At 39.5% G+C, this 18,141-nt stretch overlaps 1 protein-coding gene across 7 annotated transcripts in view; it reads right to left on the minus strand.

Annotated features, from left to right (window-relative positions):
- The window catches only part of chl1b (cell adhesion molecule L1-like b), a 225,820-nt gene that overhangs the window by 35,120 nt on the left and 172,559 nt on the right, over positions 1-18,141 (minus strand). For all 7 annotated transcript variants that reach the window (XM_062045707.1, XM_062045698.1, XM_062045690.1 and 4 more), the window contains 4 exons: positions 15,986-16,101; positions 14,012-14,216; positions 13,772-13,894; positions 2,286-2,465 (listed from right to left, as the gene is read on the minus strand). In XM_062045707.1, coding sequence (XP_061901691.1) covers positions 2,286-2,465; positions 13,772-13,894; positions 14,012-14,216; positions 15,986-16,101 — 624 coding nt within the window. The remainder of the gene's footprint in view (positions 1-2,285; positions 2,466-13,771; positions 13,895-14,011; positions 14,217-15,985; positions 16,102-18,141) is intronic.

The following is an 18,141-nucleotide window of genomic DNA, read 5'->3' on the forward strand; positions in this document are numbered from 1 at the left end:
TTAAGCTATTTTGCTTTTTAATGTGAAAACAAACCATCACTGACAGGCAATTAAGCTTCTCTTTGATGGCGGGCTCCCCATCAGTAAATAACGAGCCACCACTAATTGGTTTAAATACCTATTCTGTTAATTCAGCATATTTATGTTGTGTATGATGTCGAAAATGACTTTCATTAGGGTGCACCGTGCAAGCGCCACCCAGCCATTAAAGATGACTGCAGTCTGTTGCTATTGAAGCTCATAATAAGTTTCTATTCCATTTCCTCTCTAATCGTTTACACTAAAAGTCCACGTCCTCACCGATTGACTCAGCTTAAGCTGTGCCACGCGATCCTTTAACGAGCGATATGTCATCACTGGCATGGGGAAAAAAAATCACAAGGATCATTATGATGACTTACCAGGCAAACCCCCTCATGATTACACAATTCATTATTGGAACGTTCAGTTTGCTCAAAGCAATTTTCTTTTTTTTTTGCTGATTGTCTCATAACTTGCACGCTCTGTCCAATCAATAAGCCCTCGCTCTGACAGTGACAAATGCGCAGCTACGCTGCATCCATATTAACCTGTTTATCCTCAAAAATCTCTTACGAGGACATAAGAAAAGCGTATTTTCCCCAGACTTTAGCTTTTACCCGCTGAATACCACTTAAAACAGTGTTTTTAAACCACTGTGCCACTGAGATACAGTCTGGTGTACTTTGGGAGAATATGTAATTTCGCCTATTTGGGTTAAAAATATTTCTTGAAAAACCGGTAATAATAATCTGCAAAATGTGCCGTTGTTAAATGTCGGTGCTGTCTAGAGCTCGGCAGAGTAACCGTGTTGTACTCTTCCATATCAGTAGGTGGCAGCCGGTAGCTAATTGATTTGTAGATGTCGGAAACATGGTTTGTCGTGATCACAATATGCAGACGACAGCGTGCAGGTAAAACGGTGTCTAAATGCTTAAACCAAAAATAAACAAAAGGTGAGTGCTGCTCAGAAAAGGCATTGAAGCTTAGGGAAGGCTATGCAGAATGAAACTAAAACTGAACTTTTTGCAAAGTAAACAAAAACAGAATGCTGGACGACAGCAAAGACTTACAGCGTGTGGAGCAGACGGTGTCCACAAAGTACATCCGAACATGACAAAGGCGTCTAATGCTTAAACCAAAAATAAACAAAAGGTGAGTGCCGCTAAGAAAAGGCTTTGAAGCTTAGGGAAGGCTATGCAGAATAAAACTAAAACTTAACTTTTTGCAAAGTAAACAAAAACAGAATGCTGGACGACAGCAAAGACTTACAGTGTGTGGAGCGGACGGCGTCCACAAAGTACATCCGAACATGACAAAGGCGTCTAATGCTTAAACCAAAAATAAACAAAAGGTGAGTGCCGCTAAGAAAAGGCATTGAAGCTTAGGGAAGGCTATGCAGAATGAAACTAAAACTGAACTTTCTGGAAAGTAAACAAAAACAGAATGCTGGACGACAGCAAAGACTTACAGCGTGTGGAGCGGGCGGTGTCCACAAAGTACATCCGAACATGACAAAGGTGTCTAATGCTTAAACCAAAAATAAACAAAAGGTGAGTGCCGCTAAGAAAAGGCATTGAAGCTTTGGGAAGGCTATGCAGAATGAAACTAAAACTTAACTTTTTGCAAAGTAAACAAAAACAGAATGCTGGACGACAGCAAAGACTTACAGCGTGTGGAGCAGACGGCGTCCACAAAGTACATCCGAACATGACGTGACATTCAACAATGTCCCCGCAAAGAAGGATAGCGACAACTTAAATAGCCTTAAATTGATAAAACAAAACATTACAGAAAACATGAAACTTCTACAGGAAAATACCAACAAAACAGGAAAAGCCACCAAAATAAGAGCGCGAGACAAGAACTAAAACACCTCCAGGGGGTGATCAAGGGTGATGGGTGAAATGCAGAGAATAATTTCGCCACACTTAGTGTGTGTGACAATCATTGGTACTTTAACTTTAACTTTTAACAGTACTTTGAGACAAGAGCTATGGTCATGAATGGTTGGTTATGGTTTGAATTCTTATCCAAAACTTGCGAGAACAACTTTTTATTGTCAATATCAGCTGCTGAGTTTAATGATTTTATGTTTTCTGCTGTTGGTGTGCCTCTGCAGTTTTTCAATGACAAAACTGTGCCTTGGCTCAAAAAAGGTTGAAAAACACTGACTTAGAAAACAAAAAAATGGCTTCGTGAGTCGCCCGCGCTAAAGTGCTATAACTCCAACACCCGTTCGTCGATGCCTAAACCAGAGTCCTTACTTGTTTCAAGGGTGGTGGTGCTCTCCTCAGTGACAACAGGCCCGCAGCCCGCAGTGGTGCAGGAACGCAGGTGGAACGTGTACTTGCTTAAAGGCTCCAAGTCCCGCAGGGTCCACTTGGTGGTGTCAGGTTTGCTGATGTCTACAGTCTGCAGTGGTCCGACCTCCTCCGTGTCGTTACCTACAGTGAATTACAAGATGACGAGTGAAGGTTACAATCCATGACTTAAGCATGCCATTTTCGTAAAGACTCTGGAATAACAGGTGCAGTTGCTAACTACTGTTTGTTAAACTGCCATTAACTGGAATGCAGCATTACTGAGGGATGGGTACCTTTCACATCCCCCAGTACCTGGGAAACGATATCGTTACTCAACTGTACCAATTTTTTGGTACGTTTGAGTGTGTTCAGATGTGTTGATGAATGTTAGTTGTTTTATTTGGATTGTAGTCAGCTGGAGGCGTGTCTTAATGAAATTAAACAATGGATGTCCGCTAACTTTTTCCAACTCAACGCTAAGAAAACGGAAATGCTGATTATCGGTCCTGCTAGACACCGACATCTATTTAATAATACCACCTTAACATTTGACAACCAAACAATTACACAAGGCGACTCTGTAAAGAATCTGGGTATTATTTTCGACCCAACTCTCTCGTATGAGTCACATATTAAAGGCCTACTGAAACCCACTACTACCGACCACGCGGTCTGATAGTTTATATATCAATGATGAAATCTTAACATTGCAACACATGCCAATACGGCCAGGTTATATTAGTAAAGTGCAATTTTAAATTTCCCACGAAATATCCTGCTGAAAACGTCTCGGTATGATGACGTTTGCGTGTGACGTCACGGATTGTAGCGGACATATTGGGACACCATTGTGGCCAGCTATTAAGTCGCCTGTTTTCATCGCAAAATTCCACAGTATTCTGGACATCTGTGTTGGTGAATCTTTAATGAACAATGAAGACAGCAAAGAAGAAAGCTGTAGGTGGGAAGCGGTGTATTAGCGGCCGGCTGCAGCAACACAAACACGTAGCCGTTGTTTCATTGTTTACATTCCCGAAATATGACAGTCAAGCTTTACCATTGGCCTGTGGAGAACTGGGACATATATATGTATATATACATATACATATATATATATATATATATATATATATATATATATATATATATATATATATATGTATATATATATATGTATATATATATATATATATATATATATGTATATGTATATATACATATACATATATATATATATATATATATATATATATATATATATATATATATATATATATGTATATGTATATATACATATACATATATATATATATATATATATATATATATATATATATATATATATATATATATATATATATATATATGTATATATATATATATATGTATATATATATATATATATATATATATATATATATATATATATATATATATATATATATATATATATATATATATATATATATATATATATATATGTATATATATATATATGTATATATATATATATATATATGTATATATATATATATATATATATGTATATATATATATATATATATATATATATATATATATATATATATATATATATATATATATATATATATATATATACCTATACTGGCTCACTTGCACTGGCTTCCTGTGCTTTTAAGATGTGACTTTAAGGTTTAAGGTTTTACTAGTTACGTATAAAATACTACACGGCCTAGCTCCATCCTATCTTGCTGATTGTATTGTACCACTGTGGTCCCCAACCACCGGGCCGCGGACCGGTACCGATTGGTACCGGGCCGCGCAAGAAATAAAAAATTAAAAAAGATATATATATATTTTTTTTTTTTTAAATTAAATCAACATAAAAAACACAATATATACATTATATATCAATATAGATCAATACAGTCTGCAGGGATACAGTCTGTAAGCACACATGATTGTATTTCTTTATATAAAAAAAAAAATAATAATAATAATAATAATTCCCCTCCTCCCCCCGGTCCGCGGGACACATTTTCAAGCGTTGACCGGTCCCCAGCTACAAAAAGGTTGGGGACCACTGTTGTACCATATGTCCCGGCAAGAAATCCACGTTCAAAGAACTCCAACTTATTAGTGATTCCCAGAGCCCAAAACAAGTCTGTGGGCTATAGACCGTTTTCTATTCGGGCTCCAGTACTCTGGAATGCCCTCCCGGTAACGGTTAGAGATGCTACCTCAGAAGCATTTAAGTACCATCTTATAACTCATTTGTATACTCTAGCCTTTAAATAGAGCCCCCTTTTAGACCAGTTGATCTGCCGTTTCTTTTCTGCTCTCCCCACGAAGGAGAGGGGGGGGCACATATTTGGTGGCCACAGATGATGCTGCGCTAGCTGTCCAAAGTCAGGACCCAGGGTGGACCACTCATCTGTGCATCAGTTGGGGACGTCTCTGCGCTGCTGACCTGTCTCCGCTCTGCTACCGTGTGGTTTTATTTGGTCAAGTTTGAACTCAGTGGTGGACACAAAACACGCAGACTAAGAAAAAGGGAAAGTGTGGTCTCAGTTTGCTCAGGTCTAGTTCGCCTCATTTCATATCAGCTGAAGTGTGAACATGCTGCACGGACCATAAGACACAGTCAAATGTTAAACTAAGAGCAAAATATCTTTGTGCATATGCGGTGCAGCTATGTGTGTGTGCAATGGAGGAACTCCCAACGATTTTTAAAACATGCCTGTGAATATTTTCCATCCATCAAGGTCATTTGTTCCTCAGGGGATTATATCGATCGCAACCGGACCGTTCATATTGTCTTAGAAGACGTTTGGCCTCTCATCAGAGCAGGCTTTATGCTCGCAGTCTAGATAGGACAGCTCTCCTAATGCAGGATCCTAAATAAACACTGCTCTACACCACATGCCTGAGATCGGTAGGTTGTGAGTTCAAACCCCCATTACTTTCCTGTTCAACAATTTGCTCACGCATTTGTTGACAAAGTGGGGACCCTCGCCCCATCCTTGTTTGTGAACGACTGAGCATTTCATGGAATCTACTTTTATACCCAATCATGGCACCCACCTGTTCCGAATTTGCCTGTTCACCTGTGGGATGTTCCAAATAAGTGTTTGATGAGCATTCCTCAACTTTATCAGTATTTATTTCCACCTTTCCCAACTTATTTGTCACGTGTTGCTGGCATCAAATTCTAAAGTTAATGATTATTTGCAAAAAAAAAAAAAATGTTTATCAGTTCGAACATCAAATATGTTGTCTTTGTAGCATATTCAATTGAATATGGGTTGAAAATGATTTGCAAATCATTGTATTCCGTTTATATTTACATCTAACACAATTTCCCAACTCATATGGAAACGGGGTTTGTAAGATAAATAAATTAAAAAAATGTTCTTGAATAAAAAAGTAAAACAATATAAAAACAATTACATAAGAAATAGTAATTAATGAAAATGTTAGTGTACCATCAGCACACACAATCACGTGTGCTTCACGGACTGGATCCCTTGCAGACTGTAGGAACCACTATATTAATAACAGAAAGAAACAACCCTTTTGTGTGACTGAGTGTGAATATGTGTAAATGGGGGAGGGAGGGGTTTTTTTGGGTGTTGGTGCACTAATTTTAAGTGTCCCTTGTGTTTTCTATGTTGATTTAATTAAAAAAATAATAATAATAAATAAAAAAAAAATTTAAAAAAAGTGTGTCAATCTCCCACTGCAATGAGGAAAACAACCACCGCTTCCACATCTGCCGTTTGCATGCTCCACAGTGATCAATAAGCCGCTGATTATTTGATACGATGATCAAAACATTTTACACTTCAAAGGACCACCCACAAACAATTTTAATCACCATGCTAATATTCCTGCATGTCGGGGAAAAAAATGCCACAAGCCTTTCAGTTAAATCTGTAAAATGTAAAGCTATTAACGGCGTTGTGCAGGTGGGTACAGTCCCGCAACAGCTGCTTCTCAGCTTGAAACCCCACTTGTTTCGCTAGTAAAAAACCTTGGCAGCTGGGCTACATGAGCCTTCAGAGGACTTGCACATAGTCACACTTCAATGAGTCAATCAGGTTTATGGTCGAGGTACAATGAAAGCGTACTCTCCCGAAATACTTTGTGACATAGGCGCCGATCCCGTGGGTGCTTCGGGGCCCGAGCACCCACGGACAATGCTGAGCACCCGCGTGGGATTGATGGCAACTTTCAATCTATATAATATTTTTTGAAAAATTAAAAAATGTTAATTAATGTTAATTTTGTGGCGAATTTGGTCCGTTTTACATAATTGTGGAGGGAGATGTGGCCAGCGCTGCCTGCAGGAGCAAAAGTCACCGCCTCTGTCCATGTTGCTGAGGACAGAGCACCATCAGACGGGGGCGTGGCAGTGCTGACGGCGAGACACAGCTGGCAGGTGATTAGATTTCACAGGTGGTACGCGTTAATCTAATCATCTGTTGTCTTTAACTGTAAGCGGGCGGGAGCAGGAGGGGAGAGAGGATACGGACGTGACTGAAAAGTCACGTTCTACTGGAGAGAAAACGTTTGTTAAAACATTATTATTAAAACCTTGTTAAAACCTGCACGCTTGGCTCCTGTGCCGTGTCTGACAGTGGGACTGCGAGGACGCAAATTCCACACTATAATATTAAAAAGGTCACAAATCATATAGTCTATAATTAATAAATCCGTTGTGCCCAATATTGAACTCTTAACACCACCATCTTGACTTTGAAGTGCATACTTACTCAACAGCAATGCATGTCACACTAAGGGTGGCAGTATGAACAACGCCAACACTGTCATAAACATGTGCCATATAGGAAAACCACACTAAACGACGACGACAAACACATTTTGGAAGAATATTTGCACCGCAACACAACATAAACACTACAGAACAAACTCCCAGAATTCCCAGCAGCACCAACTCTTCCGGGACGCCACAATATAAACAAACGCCATTGGTGTAACATCCACTGTAATGATACCACGTACAATAGCGTATCTAGTCGATACTACTATGATTAAATCGATATTTTTTAACATCACAAAATCTTCTTTCGTTTTTTTCAAATGTATACTGGACACATGAGGACTTTGAATATGACCAATGTATGATCCTGTAACTACTTGGTATCGGATTGATACCTAAATGTGTGGTGTCATCCAAAACTAATGTAAAGTATCGAATAACAACAGAATAAGTGATTATTAAATTTTAACAGAAGTGTAGATAGAACATGTTAAAAGAGAAAGTAAGCAGATATTAACAGTAAATGAACAAGTACATTAATAATTCATTTTCTACCATTTGTCCTTAATAATTTTCACAAAATAATACAATGATAAATGACACAACATGTCACTGCAGTGTTTTTCAACCTTTTTTGAGGCAAGGCACGTTTTTTTCATTAAAAATTCCGGGAGGCACACCACCAGCAGAAAACATTAAAAAATGAAACTCCACCAGGTCGTCGTGCCTTATTTTGAGTTTGTTGGTGTTTTCCTGTGTAGTGCTTTAGTTTTTTGTCTTCCTGTTTTTGCCCTTCCTGTTTTGTTGGTGCTTTCCTGTAGCAGTTTCATGTCTTCCTTTGAGCGCCATTCCCCGCACGTGCTTTGTGTCAGCAAGCAAGGCTATTTAAATTATTGCTATCCTTCTTTAGGTGGACATTGTTGATTGTCATGTCATGTACGCCGTAAGTTTTTGCTGTCGTCCAGCATTCTGTTTCTGTTTACTTGGTAGCCAGTTCAGTTTTACTTGTGTTTTGCATAGCCTATTCCTATGTTTCATTGCCTTTTCCTTATGTCCATTTTTGGTTTAAGCATTATACACATTTTCACCTGCATATTGTGATCACAACAAACCATCCTCATCTCACCCGACACATTCCGACTATTACAAAGCAATTAACTACCTGCTGCCACCTACTGACGTGGAGTATTACGTGGTTACCTGCCGAGTTCTACACAGCACAGACACTAAGCAACGGCACATTATTTGCAGATTATAATTATTGATTTGAAAAGAATATTTTTGGGACCAATTAGGTGAAGTTGCATAATATCTCAAGGCACACTAGTGTGCAGCGGCACAGTGGTTGAAAAACACTCTGTTACTGCATTCGTCAGCAGCTAAATTAGGAGCCTTTGTTTGCTTATTTACTACTAAAAGACACATTGTCTTGTATGTTCATTATTTTATTTAAGGACACAATTGCAATAATAAACATATGTTTAATGTAACCTAAGATTTATTTGTTAAAATAAAGCCAATAATGACATTTTGTGGTACCCTTTATTTAGAAAAGTACCGAAAAGTACCAAAATATTGGTATCGGGACCACACTAATACACACACACACCGAGCACCCACTGGCAGAAATGTAAATCGGCCCCTATGCTTTGTGACATTTGGTCCTCTTCCCCTGTTGCCAAAACAAACTTAATTACTGCAGCCAAGGAAAGGGGCCATAAGGTGATGTTGAAAGTTACTTCTGAGATTTGCTTTTGTACACTTTTGTTTGAGGACAGTGTTTGTCCAGTGATTTAATCCCAGTGAGAAAGTGAGCTACAGTGGAGATGTCCCCTGCGACAAGACGGGGTCAGTAAAACAGAACTCTCAGAGGCTGCGACACGGTGGCCTTGCTCAGCACAAATTAAGGAATGATCATGACGTGGGAACAGACGGACATTAACCTGACGTGCTTCCTATACACGCATCCCGGACTCACTCTTATTAGCATGGCACGACCGTCTTCCTGCCTGTGAGAGGGATCACGGGTTAGGCAATCAAAAGCTCATCAAAGCTCTGAAAATATCTACGTGTTATGGGAGCTAATTAGTCAAAGGAGTTGACACTCTTAAAGCCCCACTTAAGAATGTTCAGTTTTGGTGGATTTTGGCAGCGCCGGTGGACCAAAGCGGTCGTGTTTTGCCAGAAGTAGACCACATTTCCCATGATGACTAGCGCATATAGCGTCATACTGATGTCCGCTGTAATATTGGCACAAATATTACCTACTTAATAGCTATGCTGATGTTAAATAATAGACACTATCAACTAGGGTTGAACGTAAGGGTGTAACGGTACACAAAAATTTCAATTCAGTACATACCTCGGTTTAGAGGTCACGGTTCGGTTCATTTTCGGTATAGTAAGAAAAAAACTAAATATACACTACCGTTCAAAAGTTTGGGGTCACCCAAACAATTTTGTGGAATAGCCTTCATTTCTAAGAACAAGAATAGACTGTCGAGTTTCAGATGAAAGTTCTCTTTTTCTGGCCATTTTGAGCGTTTAATTGACCCCACAAATGTGATGCTCCAGAAACTCAATCTGCTCAAAGGAAGGTCAGTTTTGTAGCTTCTGTATTGAGCTAAACTGTTTTCAGATGTGTGAACATGATTGCACAAGAGTTTTGTAATCATCAATTAGCCTTCTGAGCCAATGAGCAAACACATTGTACCATTAGAACACTGGAGTGATAGTTGCTGGAAATGGGCCTCTATACACCTATGTAGATATTGCACCAAAAACCAGACATTTGCAGCTAGAATAGTCATTTACCACATTAGCAATGTATAGAGTGTATTTCTTTAAAGTTAAGACTAGTTTAAAGTCATCTTCATTGAAAAGTACAGTGCTTTTCCTTCAAAAATAAGGACATTTCAATGTGACCCCAAACTTTTGAACGGTAGTGTACATTTTCTGGTTATTTATTTACCAACATTTGTAAACAATGGCTTTATCCTTTTAACATAACAATAACATACATATACACACAGGGTCGATTGCCAGGGTTAATGCAGTCAACATATATAAAATAAAAACTAAATAAGATAAGGCTCAGAATTGGTTTCTTATCAAAACCTTTCTACATATAAAGTGCAACATTTCCACATATAAAGTGCAACATTAAACTGCTTCAAGTTGTTGCTCAGATTAAATAAAATGACACAACTTCTCTTCTACATACAAAAAGTGCAACATTGAACAGTTTCAAGTCACTCAGCCTCAGATGAACTTTTATTTTTTACTCCCCCAGCCTTTAACCCTGGTGACTTTCACTCAATTTTCATGTTTTTTGCCAGAAAAATCAGTTTATCCACATTGTCTGCAGAAAGAGCAGACCTGCTTGCAGTTAAAATGTCTCCAGCTGTGGAAAATACCCTTTGGCTGGGCACGGAGGTAGCAGGTATGGCGAGGTAGTGCCTGGCTAACTTGGCAGTAAGAGGATATATGGGCTCATTGTTCTTCCACCATAGAAGTGGGTAAAAATCTAGTTTTTAATGCAATATGGTCTTAAATCTGCCGCTATAAAAACACCAGCGGCATTTGTTATTGCTTTAGCCCTGCCTGAGTCGCCGAGGAGAGGCTGCTTGAATGCGGTGGGAGCTGTGTTTGTCCGTCTTTCTCTTCGTTGAAGCGATGTTATTCATTGTTGTATCGCACCGCGAAACCGAAATGTTCCCAAACGGGAGATCTTAACGAGGCAGGAGGGTCTTCCAGCTCTGGCTTTTGCATGTTGTAGTAGCCCGGTCGCTGCTAGCATGCCGGGTGTTGGGCCTCAGTGTGCGTTCGGTACACCTCTGAACCGAACCGAATCCCCCGTACCGAAACGGTTCAATACAAATACACGTACCGTTACACCCTTAGTTGTACAGTATACCGGTATTAGTATAGTACCGCGATACTAATGAATCATATTCGGTACTATACCGCCTCTACCATTACCCGCACCCCCGTCGCCGTCACGTCGTGTCATTGCTGGTTTTACGAGCAGACGAGCATGTTCGGCAGCGCACAATCACGGAGTACTTACAAGCAGAAACAGTGTGTAGACAGAAAAGGGGGAACATGTTGGCTTACAAACTAACGATAAAAGTGACGCTATAACACTGAAACGCCCTCTGGAAGAGGTGTTTTAAGACAAGGCTAGCTAGCTAGCGGCTGAAGTTCAACCGCAGTCAGCAGTGTTTTAGCTACTTCTAAATCACTAATCTTCGCCTCCATGGCGACAAATAAAGTACGTTTCTTACAAGTATCATCCCTGCAGGACGAGGAATAGTTAAAAATGCATCAGTACACACCGTAGCTCACCGGCATCACAATGTAAACAAACGCCATTAGTGGATCTATAATCACTGTAATTATATCAAGTACAGTAGCGTATCTAGTCAAAATTATTGTGATTACATCAATATTTTTGGGTATCACATATTATATTATATTAGGTTTATAAACTCAGGAAATACGTCCCTGGACACATGAGGACTTTGAATATGACCAATGTATGATCCTGTAACTACTTGGTATCGGATTGATACCCAAATTTGTGGTATCATCCAAAACTAATGTAAAACATCCAAACAACAGAAGAATAAGTGATTATTACATTTTAACAGAAGTGTAGATAGAACATGTTAAAACAGAAAGTAAGCAGATATTAACAGTAAATGAACAAGTGGATTAATAATTAATTTTCTACCACTCGTCCTTAATAATTTTGACAAAATAATAGCATGGAAATTGACACAATATGTTACTGCATATGTCAGCAGACTAAATTAGGAGCCTTTGTTTGCTTACTTACTACTAAAAGACAAGTTTTCTTGTATGTTCACTATTTTACTTAAGGACAAACTTGCAATAATAAACATGTTTAATGTACCGTAAGATTTGTTGTTAAAATAAAGCCAATAATGGTCCCCTTTATTTAGAAAAGTATCAAAAAGTACCAAAAAGTATCGAAAACATTTTGATACCGGTACCAAAATATTGGTATCGGGACAACACTACTATCAACAAATGATCCTGGATTGCGTTACAAACATGATGCTACTACTAGGGATGATGTTCAAAACCGGTTCTCCCAGGTGTTCGATAAGAAAAGAACCATTCGATAAGAAAAGAACCGATTCCATGGACTCGAATCCCTTTTTGAGAACCGGTTCCCGTTATCGAGGCCAATATAGTAAAGAAAAAGAGTTGGTTCTTTATTCGAATCCCTGGGAACAAATCCCGTCCCACAAGAAATGCCCTGTGGGACATCACAGGAAATGACGTAGCTCAGTCTAATGACTGAGCTACGTCATTTCCTGTCATGTCACACAAGCAGCAAAAATAATGGAGCGGAAAAAACGCCTCAAGGCATGGCTATTCACCTATAGTGATCACAGAGACAGGTTGTTTTTGTGTTACTGTATATATTTGTTTATTTGATTTTTTTAGGGGGGTAACAGTCAATATTTATTTATTTATTTATTTTTTTTTTTTTTCTTATAAAATAAAAGTGAGCTTTTGTTAAACCAAATGTTGTGTTTTTTTTTCATATACAACAACCTATCTGGATTCGATAAGATAATCGATAAGGAATCGGTTCGATAAGAGGATTCGATAATGGGCTCGAACTCGATAATTTCTTATCAAACATCATCCCTAGCTACTACTAATGTATCGGGGCGGATGCAGGTCTGCAGCAAAGAAAGACCGGCGGGAGAGTTTTTTCGAAGCAAGTCGTAGGGAAACTACCAAGCTGGTGGCTATTTATTGCTACCGCTCACATTAGCCATATCATTTTGATTTGAGCATTGAAATTCCCTTACTCGTCCAGCAGGAAGACAGCCAAGGCAGTATCGGTCCAAAATCCCTCGTTTTTGACCTCACGCAAGCAAGTAATAGCCAGGGCAATGTTGATCCTGACTGTCTTTTTATCAGGGTAAGCTCTGTTTTTCTTTTTTTGTCACCTGAGACAAAACGTGTTTGTTTATTTGGTTGTTTCGTTGCCTCGGCCATGATAGCAGTAATTGCACATATACGGTTTTATTCCTTTACGTCCTTTAGTTTTCTGGCGGCACACAGGTGTTCACATCTACTTGCGTCTTTTTAACAATTGGCCAAAAGGGGAGTAAAGTATGCCGTAAAGCAAGTCGGTACATTTATATTTTTGTTGTGTGCCAGGGTTCCTGCCACCCTCCTCAAGTTCTAAGTCCATGTATCATCCCAAAAGTTATGAAAATATGTTATGAAGGTTGAAAAGTTACTTAGTGCTGCTCTAAGCCCATCAGTGGCCTAGTGGTTAGAGTGTCCGCCCTGAGATTGGTAGGTCGTGAGTTCAAACCCCGGCCGAGTCATACCAAAGACTATAAAAATGGGACCCATTGCCTCCCTGCTTGGCACTCAGCATCAAGGGTTGGAATTGGGGGTTAAATCACCAAAAATGATTCCCGAGCGCGGCCACCGTTGCTGCTCACTGCTCCCCTCACCTCCCAGAGGGTGGAACAATGGATGGGTCAAATGCAGAGGGTAATTTCACCACACCAAGTGTGTGTGTGACTATCAGTGGTACTTTTAACTTAAACAAACGGGGGAAAACAACAATTTGAAAACATTTTACAAGTATATACTAATGAGTATGAAGAAAATGAATACATACTCAGCTGATACTCCAGCAGATAGCCGGTCAGAATCCCATTTGGCTCTGAGGGCGGTGCCCAGGCCAGAGAGACAGAGTGTCTCTGCGTGTCTGTCACCCTGAAAACAGCGTTTTTCTCAGGTACTGTGGGGGCAAAGAAGGTAATACACACAGTAAATAGTTGAAGTCTACAACCCAGTTTCATTTGCTTCCCCAGATTTTCCCTTTGATTAGTTTTTTTTCCCCCCCACTCAATCTTACCTGCTTCTGGGGTTTTAAAGTTGACGGGATGACTGCCAGGGCCATTGCCACGCCCGTTGAAGGTCATGACAATCAGGCTGTACTCGGAAAAGGGTTGCAGTCTCGGTATGGCCGCATGGTTGTGGTCGCCAGGAAACGTCAGCGTGTGTTTGTCCCCGTGACTTTTTTTGGAATCCAGCAGACTGCGCAGACGCCACCAGTTTATCTACAACAGGGAAAGGGACAGTCAGTTCCTATATGTACAGTCCTGATCAAAAGTTTACATACACTTGTAAAGAACATAATGTCATGGCTGTCTTGAGTTTCCAATAATTTCTACAACTCTTATTTTTGTGTGATAGAGTGATTGGAGCACATACTTGTTTGTCACTAAAAACATTCATGAAGTTTGGTTCTTTTAGGAATTTATTATGGGTCTACTGAAAATCTGCTGGGTCAAAAGTATACATACAGGAATGTTAATATTTGGTTACATGTCCCTTGGCAAGTTTCACTGCAATAAGGCACTTTTGGAAGCCATCCACAAGCTTCTGGTGAAATTTTTGACCACTCCTCTTGACAGAATTGATGCAGTTCACCTAAATGTCTTGGTTTTCTGACATGAACTTGTTTCTTCAGCATTGTCCACACATTTAAGTCAGGACTTTGGGAAGGCCATTCTAAAACCTTCATTCTAGCCTGATTTAGCCATTCCTTTACCACTTTTGAAGTGTTTGGGGTCATTGTCCTGTTGGAACACCCAACTGCACCCAAGACCCAACCTCCGGGCTGATGATTTTAGGTTGTCCTGAAGAATTTGGAGGTAATCCTCCTTTTTCATGGTCCCATTTAAAGCACCAGTTCCACTGGCAGCAAAACAGGCCCAGAGCATAATACTACCAACACCATGCTTGACGGTAGGCATGGTGTTCCTGGGATTAAAGGCCTCACCTTTTCTCCTCCAAACATATTGCTGGGTATTGTGGCCAAATGGCTAAATTTTAGTTTCATCTGACCACAGAACTTTCCTCCAGAAGGTCTTATCTTTGTCCATGTGATGTCAGATGAAACAAAAATGTAGCTGTTTGGCCACAATACCCAGCAATAGGTTTGGAGGAGAAAAGGTGAGGCCTTTAATCCCAGGAACACCATCCCTACCATCAACCATGGTGGTAGTAGCATTATGCTCTGGGCCTGTTTTGCTGCCAATGGAACTGGTGTTTTAAATGGGACAATGAAAAAGGAGGATTACCTCCAAATTCTACAGGACAACCTAAAATCATCAGCCCGGAGGTTGGGTCTTGGGCTCAGTTGGGTGTTCCAACAGGACAATGACCCCAAACACACGTCAAAAGTGGTAAAGGAATGGCTAAATCAGGCTAGAATGAAGGTTTTAGAATGGCTTTCCCAAAGTCCTGACTTAAACGTGTGGACAATGCTGAAGAAACAAGTCCATGTCAGAAAACCAACACATTTAGCTGAACTGCACCAATTGTGTCAAGAGGAGTGGTCAACAATCCAACCAGCAGCTTGTGGATGGCTACCAAAAGCGCCTTATTGCAGTGAAACTTGCCAAGGGACATGCAAGCAAATATTAACATTGCTGTATGTATACTTTTGACCCAGCAGATTTGGTCACATTTTCAGTAGACCCATAATAAATTCATAAAAGAACCAAACTTCATGAATGTTTTTTTGTGACCAACAACTATGTGCTCCAATCACTCTATCACAAAAAAATAAGAGTTGTAGAAATGATTGGAAACTCAAGACAGCCACGACATTATGTTCTTTACAAGTGTATGTAAACTTTTGATCGCGACTGTATGTGACAGAACGATAAAGGAGGTGTCGTGTTTAGCGCCTGGTAGTGTGCACTGAGATGGGGGATGTATAGGAGGATGGTAGGGGTGAGAACATCAAATGTTTCGAGCGAGGTTAGGGTCATTTCCTTTAAACTGTGTCTGAAAACAAGGGTTTGTTTTGAGGTATTACCCTGTAGCCTCCCAGATGTCCATGCAACTTGTCTTTGTGTACACGGGTCCAGCTGACCTTAACCGCTGAGCTGTTCATCACCTCCACGGCTACATTTTCAGGTGCAGCAGAGGGAACTGCAAAAGCAAGCCTATTAGAGCCCATCGCACGCATGCAAACCAATACAACGGGGAGCTACAGCACGGAATACAGATTACTATCGTGACAAATCAAATAAACATAAAAGCTACAGTATCAAGGCAATAAACGCTATACAAGGCTTTCTAAATAGATTGGATGGGAACAAACTACAATTATCTAGCAACAGACACAAGAGTAGTGAAGTAAGTAAAGTAAAAGGGGCCATTTATCTTCTATGGGAGGCTCATGACCTGAGGTGGTCTCCTGGGGACACGTCCAAAAGAAGGCTAGACACAAGAAATAGAATTGGTTTGTGTGCTTCTGAAAACACATCAGTGCATAACCTTGAAACCCTGGAAGCCAAAATCCTGCAGGAGTTTTTCAAGAAAATAAAAACAGAATCCTGAAAAGTGCTGCATACAAAATATACGGAGATTAAGGAAATCGTCGCGGCATTTCTTTCTTTTACATACTGTACATGAATGACAAACATTTGCTTCGATGGCAGACTACAAGCCTATATTGTCAGAATCTAGCAAACCTTAAGAGATTATTGCTTTTTATCAGAGATGTCCGATAATGGCTTTTTTGCCGATATCCGATATTCCGATATTGTCCAACTCTTAATTACCGATACCGATGTATACAGTCGTGGAATTAACACATTAGTATGCCTAATTTTGTTGTGATGCCCCGCTGGATGCATTAAACAATGTAACTTTACCATGCATTGATTAACGTGGACCCCGACTTAAACAAGTTGAAAAACGTATTCGGGTGTTACCCTTTAGTGGTCAGTTGTACGGAATATGTACTGTAGTGAAGTGAAGTGAATTACATTTATATAGCGCTTTTTCTCAAGTGACTCAAAGCGCTTTACATAGTGAAACCCAATATCTAAGTTACATTCAAACCAGTGTGGGTGGCACTGGGAGCAGGTGGGTAAAGTGTCTTGCCCAAGGACACAACGGCAGTGACTAGGATGGCGGAAGCGGGGATCGAACCTGCAACCCTCAAGTTGCTGGCACGGCCGCTCTACCAACCGAGCTATACCGCCCCAACTGTGCTGTGCAATCTACTAATACAAGTTTCAATCAATCAATCAAAAACAAGGTTTTCCAAAATAAGAGAACAACTTCAACTCCAGTTATGGAAAAAAGTGCCAACATGGCACTGCCATATTTATTATTGAAGTCACAAAGTGCATTGTTTTTTTTAACATGCTTCAGAACAGCAGCTTGGAATTTGGGACATGCTCTCCCAGAGATAATCCAGATACCCACTACAACTATGGGAAATACTATACTTTCACTTTCACAAAGTGCATTATTATTTATTTTTTAAACGTGCCTCAAAACAACAGCTACAAAAATAATGAAGGCACACAGCTTCAGTCTAGGGCAGGGGTGTCCAAAGTGCGGCCCGGGGACCATTTACGGCCCGCAGCTAATTGTTTACCGGCCCGCCACACATTCTGCAAAAATTGCAAAATTGATAACATTGCAAAAATAAAAAATAAAAACATTTAAAAAAAGTGGAATGAGGTGAAATCTAACAAGAAAAAGTTGCAATGTTGACACAAAGTTGCCATGCAGGCTGTTTTTTTTCTTTTGTCTTTGTTTATTTTTCTTTTTTTTGCCATTGCTAAAAAAAAAAAAAAACTAAAAATCTATGTTATAATGAATTATTACCTAAAAAATATCACTTTAAAATGTTTTATGTGGAAAAAATATTGCATATATTGTGTGGTTGCCCTATAAAAACATCAAAGTTTTATTTGACAAAGGAGCATAAAACAAACAAAATAATAGTTCAAACGTAAAATCGACAGATATATCTGAAGTTGATCTCGTAATTTAAGTGTTAAAAGTTAAAAAAAAACTAATACAAATGAATCACTTTATAAGTGGGGGACCTTTGGGATCCCAAATATATTTAGTATAATTTAATTTAACTTTTCACTGTGATTACTCAAAAATATTAAAAGACTTAAAATCAATGGTGTCCTGCATTATTGATCTTTTAAGGCTCTAATT

This window comes from Entelurus aequoreus, linkage group LG01 (assembly GCF_033978785.1).
Source record: "Entelurus aequoreus isolate RoL-2023_Sb linkage group LG01, RoL_Eaeq_v1.1, whole genome shotgun sequence".
NCBI classification, from domain to species: Eukaryota; Metazoa; Chordata; class Actinopteri; order Syngnathiformes; family Syngnathidae; genus Entelurus; species Entelurus aequoreus.